We start from the raw sequence: 8244 nt of genomic DNA, 5'->3' as shown, positions 1-8244 counted from the left end.
CCAGTGGTACGAGTGCCCTTAGGGGTACTTGAGAGAATTCTGGGGGGTACGTCAACACAACTGAAATTTGGAGAAACTGAGGTTATACGGCGCTTGATTATTTTTGTACTTTTCACATCCAGAAATTTCATCGCCTTCCCGGCTATGATAAAATTGTTTAAACAAATGTGTTGCAATGGTAGAAAAAAAATGTGTGTGTCTGAAAACTCTAGGTACTGGGGTTCTGCTGTTACCCTCTCCTCTCCCAGCCCCACCCCTACCCCCACTGCAAGGCTGGGACACACAATATCTGCTAACCTGTGTGGGAGAAAAATCAAATAACTCCAATTGTGTCAAAGGGGGGACTGTGCAGGAAATCAAAACTCTCTAAAAGAAAACTGCTGTAAGGGTTAAAAAGTTTTCCAGACCTCTCTCCCTGTAACAGAGAGAAATCAAATTAACTCTAATCAAGACCCTTACAATGCCTATCTCAAGTTCATGGATACTCCTAGTCTGTCACAATTTGTCATGTAAATCCTTATCTTTGTCACAGTTTGCCTTGTAGACTCCTCCACTCAAGTTCGCATGTGGCTTTGTGTACTGTAAAAACTTACTTCTAGCACTCCTGGGGTGAACAGAAGTCTCAGAGTACTTCTGCTGAGACTTTGATATGTTAAAGAAGAACAATCAACAACTGAACTGTCTAAGCATTCTGTATATAGGATACCTGAATCTGTCTCTCATTGCTGCTGCTTTCACTCTTGGTGTGACAGCCTGCATGCATGCATCATAAAGTTTTTCCTTCTAGATTTCTCTCCTGCCTCACTGATTTGACCTCCGGCCTTGGACCCTTCTGGGGGCTCTGTACCCCAGGGGAGCGAGATTTCCCCCTCGCCTGCCCCCCTCTCCAGGTACAGGTATGAGGTGGAGGGGAATGTGGGGAGTGTCTTTCTGCCTCTCAATTGTGGGCCATGTGAGTGAGACTAACTTTTTTTTTCTTTTCATTTGTGTGCGGCTCCTGACTGATTTTTCTGTGCTCGAGCGACCCCCCAGTCCCGTCCAATGCTGGTTTAGGGCCTCAGATTATGAGGGGCCCTTAAATCAAAAAAATGACTCGTTTTTAATTGCAGCCTCACGTACTGGCCTAGATGCAAATATACAACTTTTTTGTTTCTATTTTCATTCTCCTTTTAGTTGGAATCATGCACATTTCGGGGACAATGCGGTGGGGGCCTCTTAAACATGATATCATTTCAGACCTCAGCATGGCTGGCTCCGGCCCTGCTTTCCCTGGCACTGGGAATAAAGTCTGGTGTTTTAAACCTGTGGACACAAGTTCTGCTGAGCCTGCATCCTCCCGTGCCCTGGGGAATCAGGTAGGAACACCTCCTCAGCTGAGCACAGAGATAGATCTCTCATCAGGGAAATGTTGTGCCAGAGAGGTGTATCACGAATGCTGTCGAACCGGACATATATCTCCTTTTGCAATCTGGGAAAGATCTGGGAAGAGGGAAGGTGTGCGAGGCGAGGCAGGTATATAAGCTGGTTGCAAGCTGACATCTTGAAGAAGGCTGTCAGGAAGTTTCTGAGAGCTAGCTGCAGATCCTGCACGTGGAGGTAAGGGATGTGGTGGTGGTGGTGGGGTGTGTGTGTGTGTGTGTGTGTGTGTGTGTGTGTGTGTGTGTTTCGCCTCCTTGTTATGGCTTGGGAGGGAAAAAGCAACCCTGCTTTATTCTCAAATGCTCAGATGAATACAAAGAAAATATTCAGCCAAACCTGGCCAACACCTGAAAAACGTTTGCCCCAAAGCTGTCCAAAAAATCCCCCCAAAACAAAAAAGGTCCCAAACTGCCAAATACTGATTTTTTTTTCAGCTCAAAACTAAAAAAAAAGTTTGTCCAAGTAAATCATGAGAAGAAAATTGCCCCAGAGATGCTGCAAATAAACAATCAGAAAATAAAAAAGTTCCACGGTAGTTCCTTGCTCAAAGTTGTCCCAGTTAACTTTCAGAAGGGTAGTTGAGTTAGTCTGTAACAGAAAAAACTTAAAAAACAAGTAATAGTGTTGCAGCACCTTAAAGACTAATGAAACACGCAGATGATATCATGAGCTTTTGTGGGCACAGCCCTCTTCTTCAGATTATTAAGTTTCCTTTGTTTCCTTATTAAGCTGTCAATGGCTCTTAGCCATGATGCGTGGGAGTCGTGTCCCTAAGCTGTTTGTCTGGAAATGGGTGACAGGAGAGGGATCACGTGAAGATTCCCTCTTGTATTTTCTCCCTCAGGGGCATCTGGCGTTGGCCGCTGTGGGCAGACAGGATAGATGGACGCTGTTCTTGGGTTCTTATGTTGTCGATCTTTTAAGGAACACACTTGTTTAAAGCAATGTTGTGGTGTAAGGTTCTTTGCTTTGCCCCATTCCACCCGCCCACACAATGTTCCAGCGAGGAAGCAGGGTTGGGGCGCAGGGACTTACCGCACCCTGCTTGCCCGGCATTCAAGTTAGGGAGTAGACAAACCCCTAACTCTAATGGGGTCATTGGATTTGCTTCACATTGTTTCCCTTAAAGTTGCATTGTTCAGGAACATAACGACAATGTTAAGGAAAGAAAAATGTGGAGTCTTGTCGCTCCTTAGGGTGTGTCTACGCAGCAGCGTTACTCCGAAATAACAATCCGAGCGTCTACACAGCCATTCCGTGATTTCGAAATAACTTTGAAAAAACAGACGGCTTAGTCTGACTTCTGTAAACCTGGCTCCACGAGGAATAAGGCCTCTTCTGAAATAGCTATTTTGGAATCGCAGTCATGTGGACGCTCCACTCCTGCCATTTCGAAATAGCTTCTCCCCAGTGCCTCCTGAGGCTCTAAATCGAAGTGGAGCATCCACATTAGGGAACCTGCCTCAAACGAATTTTGAGGCTACCCTGTACTGTAGGGGTTTGTCTAGACTACAGGGTTTTGTCGACAAAAGCAGACTTTTGTCGACAAAACTATACCTGCGTCTACACTACCACCGTGTTCCGTCGACATAACGTCGACAGAACTCAGCAGTTTTGTCAACGCTGGTAAACCTCATTTATTGCATGTAAACTGTCCTTTGCGTCTACACTACCATGTCGACAAAGCAGCTTGCTTTGTCGACAGAACTGAATGTAATCTAGATGCTCTTTGTCGACAGAAGTTTTGTCGACAGTATCTGTCGACAAAACTTCTGTCGACAGAACCCTGTAGTCTAGACGTACCCTAGATGCGCTATTTTGAAATAAGCTATTTTGGAGTATTTCTTCAGGAGCAGCTTATTTCAAAGTAAGCGTGGAGTGTAGACGTGCCCTTAGAGCAGGGCGACTCCACACACGGCACGTGACCCATTTGTTTTCTGCCTGCGGTGCGGTTTGGGTTTACATGGGGCTCAACATGCTGCTCACAGGTGGGATCCTTTAAACATGACCTCCACTGGGAATACACTCCACAACACCGAGGCGTCTCCGAGGCGGGGTGAGCACTGAATGACTCAAGCAGATGGGCAGACTGGAGCCAACGGCTATAGGGTGTTGGTGTGCCTAGTCCACAGGGAGGAGGTTCCAGGAGCCCTGGGGCATTGTGGGAAAAAACTATTTGCACGTATTTGCATGTATATGCACCTCCTTGTCAGTTGTGGCCCTTGGTATGTGCTCTGAGTTCCATTGTGGCCCCCAGGACTTCCAAAGTTGAGTAGCCCTGCCTTAGAGAATAACTAAAATATATAGAATCCTGAGAGTTTGTGGGTAAAAGCCACTTCATCAGATGAAATGGAGTGGAAATTACTGAGCCAGGGGTGTGTGTGTATCTATATCTATATCTATATCTATATCTATATCTATATATTAGCCAATTAGCTAGTCATAAAATGGGATTTTCGGGTCTCTCCTCCACGTCCTATTCCCTTCCTATCTCGCTCTTCTCTCTTGAGATTCAGGTCTCTCACTCCGTCTCTCTCTCTCTCCTCCTCCTACTGCCTCCCCATCTCTCTGTCTCAGCTCTCCTCCCCCTCCTGCCTCTCTCTCCGCCTCTCTCTTTCTCTTCTGCCCCTCCTGCCTCTCACTCTCTCTCTTTGCTCTCCTCCTCTGTCTCCGTCAGGGATGCACACTCGTCCATGCCCCGCCCCCTGGCCGTGTACGTCACCGCCGCTCCCCACTTCGCCTCCCGCCGTGGCGCTCGGCTGACTTCTGCGCTGCTCAGTTGGTCCGCCACGCAGGAGCGGCGCAGAAGTCAGCCGAGTGCCACGGCGGGACGCGAAGGACGTTACAGAGGCAACAGCGACACCCAGCGTTACAGCGTTAAAGAGTCACAGACATTGGGCTACTATATATATGATATGAAAGTTCAATAAAAGTGACTTATTATGTGTTAATGAGGCTAATAAAATCAGGGTAGATATGGCTCATTTGCTGCAGCTGATGGGGAGATGTGACTATCAAGAGAGGGGAAGATGCCTTTGTAGTGTAGATGCCTCTCCCCCCACTGCACCCCCTTTCTCCAGATTTCCCTCCACTGCTCCGCTTCTCACTCCTCCGCCACCAAGAAAGGGGGTGGAGGAAAGGAGGGACAAGACGAGGGGCAGAGGAGGGGAGCCAAGTAAATAAGGGGTGTGTGGTCTTGGTGCAGTGTGGGCGGGATCAGGGTGGAGTGGGGGGGGGGGTCATGAAGAGGTGGGGCAGGAAGCTAGCCCCCCACAGGGGAAGTTTTACTCACCGCCCCATGGGCAGCATTGCCCTCGACAGCACGTTTTCCAGGGTTTGGTTCGGTTTTGTGTTCGCATTCCAGTCACACACACACCGACGCCACACAATCGCACGCCCAGGCGAAGACCGGGGGTGATGTCTCAAAGGCTGGCTGGGGAAGGCTAGATCTCCCAGCCACGCCCCTTTCCCCCAAAGCCCCGCCCTTTCTGTGCTCCTTGGAGCCCACCTGGTCCTCACTGCAGCCACTGGGCCCTGCCTGCACCCCTGCATCCCTCCATTGTGGCTGCTGGCCCCAGGCTAGCCACGCGCGCACCACTCCACCTCAGGCAACCATGTGGCCCTAGCCTTCCTCTCCCTGGAATGGTGGGGATCCCAGGAAACAACACTTCCCTGTTTTCCTGGCCCTGGGCGGTGGGTTGGGTGGCCCAAGAAGCCTGGGTTCTGCTGCCAGACAAACCCCCAGCAACCCCTTCCAGCCACCAACCCCAGTTCTGAGCTAAGAGCAGCCTGCTGCAGGCAGGTAGGAGAAGGCTTGACTTGGGCAGGACATGAGCAGGGTCACCCATGTCTCTCTGGGTAGGCAAAGCCTTCCCCTGCCTTCATTACCCGCCGCCCACAAATTACAGAATCTTCCATCGCTGTTAAGACTGAACCTTGACATGAAGAGGTCGGGGTGCTTAGTCGGCTGCTTTGTTTATATCTCTAGCACCAAGAAGGGAAGTGTCGGGCTGAGATGGCGTCTTCCCGTGCTCCCAGACTCCTCCGGGAGGCGCTGCCGGAGAGAAGCGAGCTTCAGGAGAAGTGCAAAGGTAAAATCCATCCTCTCCCCGAGCCTCAACCACTCCTGGCTGTGACCCTGTCTCTCCGCCACGGGAGGTGCTGCTGAGTTTCCTGGTGCCCTCCCGAGACTGAGCAACCTTTTAAGTCAGGGGTTGGTGAACCTAAGACCCAGGATATGGTCCGCGGCTTGCCTGGATCCATTCCTCCAGACTCGGGGCTCTGCTGCAGCATTGGTGCTCCAGCCGCTCTGTAGTCCTCTCCCTGGGGATGGAGCACACAAAATCTACTAGCCTGCTCCGCACCCCCAAATCTCTGGTGTTCGAATGGAATGTGGGGAGCGTCTTTTCTTTCTCCTTCTCAGTCGGGGGCCACGTCAGTGAGGTTTCTTTTTTTCTTCTCTTCTCACTTGTGTGCAGCCCCCTGTCCTCAGACCAATTGGCCTGGGATTGGTGGGGGAGTGTGTGAAGTTTCCTTCCCCCACCTCTGCCACCAGTGGATCACGGTGCATAGAGGGAGCTGCCACAGCTGGCGGTTCCTTCTCCGTGCTGCGCGATCCTGGCAGGGGGGCGAGAGAGTTCGCACGGTCCCCCCGCCCCCAGATCCTGCTCCCAGTTACGATGATTGGCCTGGGGGCAGGGGAACATGGGAAGTCTCTTGCCCCCTACGGATATGTGGCCCTGAGCGGCACATGGAGGGAACCTCTTGAGCACCCTCGGGCTGATGCAGGAAGGAGCTTGCCTCAGGGACCCTGCTGGGCTGCTGGCTGGGAGGCGCCAATGGTAAATTACTCCCAGCCAGAGCCTGCCTCCCACTTCCCAGGCCCCTGACCCAGGTCACCACCCAAATTCTCTGCCCACACATCCCACCCCAGGTCACAACTCCCTCCCCAATCCTGCACCCCGGCTACACCTCCTCCTAGATCAAAAATCCCTCTGCACCCCCCGACTCCCTCCCAGATCCTGCACCCCAATCCTCCGCCCCAGGTCACAACCCCCTACTCCACCTAAGCTTTCTCCCAGACCCCATACCCCCTCCGTAGAGGAGTGCAGCCTAAGACCACTTGCCAAAATCAAGGAGTGGGCCCCCCCCTCAGAAATTATTGATTTAACCACTTAACCCTAATACAGAAGATGCGGCCCCCCCAGTGCTGCAGTTATTGGGCCACTAATAGGTCCACAGAAGAAGCCCACAAGGGACACGTGAGGCTCCAGGTGGTGGCTGTGTCGGCCCTGCTCCGGGTGCTCGGGGCTCTGCCCAGGGGTTTTCTACAGGAGAAGAACCCCCCCGGCTCTAACGCTCTGCTTCTCTCTCTCCCCACCCAGCGGACGTGACTCTGGATCCGGAGACGGCGCACGCCTCTCTCATCCTGTCTGCAGACTTGAAGTCCGTGACGGCGGGACACCCCCCGCAGGACGTGCCCTCCAACCCCAAGAGATTTGTGAAAGCTCCCTGTGTTCTGGGCGCCCAGGGGTTCACCTCAGGGAGACATTACTGGGAGGTGGAGGTTGGGGATCAGCGGGAGTGGGCCGTGGGAGTCGCCTTAGAGTCAGTAAAGAGGAATGAAGGGCTCTCTCTTCAGCCGGAGGAGGGGATCTGGTGTCATGGATGCTGGTGGCTTCGGAGGGCAGCAGACAGCTCTTCTGTTGTGTCCACACAGGGGTGTGTGAAGTCTGGGAAGATCGGAGTTTGTCTGGATTATGAAGGGGGGTGGGTTGGATTTTATGAAGATGGAAAGATGACTGTAATGTTGGCCTCCTTCAAGAAGGAAGTCGTTTTCCCCTTCTTGTACGTGGGCTCCACGGTTACCCTCACAATCTCCCCCTGAGGCACACTGGGACTCGACCTCCCCCCTCTTCCCCAGGAAAGGCACCCCTCTAGCCATTTTCTGTACAGCCTGCCCTAGCCTCTGCACCCTTGTCTACACACAAGCTTTGCACCAGCATCTGATTTAATTTGAACCGGAGCACACACCTGTGTGGATGCTCTTAATTAGGCTCCAAAGTGGTGTGGCTCAATTTTAAGGGCTTGTCTACAGTCGATGGGGGATCGAGGCTGCAGCGATCAATCCACCGGCGGTTGATTTATTGCGTCTGCTTAGATGTGATAAATCAATCTCCGAGTGCTCTCCTGACGATTCTTGCGTTCCACCAGGGTGAGAAGAGTAGCTGGAGCTGACAGGCAAACAGCCCCCACCCACCTTATTGCGTGGAAGATACCGCGATAAGTACATCGACTTTAGCTACACTCTTCGCATAGCTGAAATTGTGCAGGTTAGATCAGCTGGGGGAAGAAGGGGTCAGTGTAATGTAGACTAGGCCTAAGTGTTGCCAGCACTTGTAGTTTTCTCATGTGTGTCATAATATTTGATTTTTTCTCTTAAAGCCCCAGTTCCCGGAGTCCTGTGATTCCCTCAGGCTTTGAGCACTTATTAAATCAAGCAATTAAAATCATAACAGCCTACGATTTCATCAATGCACTGGAGAAGTTTCCAGGCTTCCCAGTGGCAGCAAAGACAAAAAATGGATTCTTAAAGGCTCCAGCAAATTCAAATACCCCACATTTATTACTGCTAGTTCTCTTCGGTGGGGGGGAGTGTCTTTTTGGATTGGGATCCGTACAGCGCCTTGCACAATAGCGTCCTGTCCGTGAACAGGTGCTACCACAATATACTAATAAGAACACTATTTTTTTTAAATCTGATTTTTAAGAAGCGGGGATGTTTTGAACACGGGGGGTTGGCAATTCTGGGATTGACTAAAACTT

The 8244-nt window shown here is 51.3% G+C and overlaps 1 protein-coding gene across 1 annotated transcript; it reads left to right on the top strand.

The window, feature by feature from the left end:
• The first annotated feature begins 1448 nt into the window (after window positions 1–1448).
• Window positions 1449–7934, top strand: LOC102463206 (thaicobrin-like). Its single transcript, XM_075914124.2, has 3 exons — window positions 1449–1596; window positions 5408–5510; window positions 6804–7934. The coding sequence occupies exons 2-3, from the start codon at window positions 5435–5437 to the stop codon at window positions 7304–7306; spliced, it is 579 nt and encodes a 192-aa protein (XP_075770239.1). The 5' UTR covers window positions 1449–1596; window positions 5408–5434; the 3' UTR covers window positions 7307–7934.
• Window positions 7935–8244: the final 310 nt, after the last annotated feature.

The sequence above is a fragment of the Pelodiscus sinensis genome, chromosome 19, assembly GCF_052426305.1.
Source record: "Pelodiscus sinensis isolate ZL-2025 chromosome 19, ASM5242630v1, whole genome shotgun sequence".
Taxonomy (NCBI): Eukaryota; Metazoa; Chordata; order Testudines; family Trionychidae; genus Pelodiscus; species Pelodiscus sinensis.
Note: the sequence above shows the minus strand (reverse complement) of the source record. Positions and strands in the feature narration are given on the sequence as shown.

Excerpts from the sequence above, each read along its gene's own strand:
- LOC102463206 (XM_075914124.2), top strand. The coding sequence starts at position 5,435 with ATGGCGTCTTCCCGTGCTCCCAGACTCCTCCGGGAGGCGCTGCCGGAG. Across the intron at positions 5,511-6,803 it reads GCTTCAGGAGAAGTGCAAAG|CGGACGTGACTCTGGATCCG; the intron begins GTAAAATCCATC and ends CTCCCCACCCAG.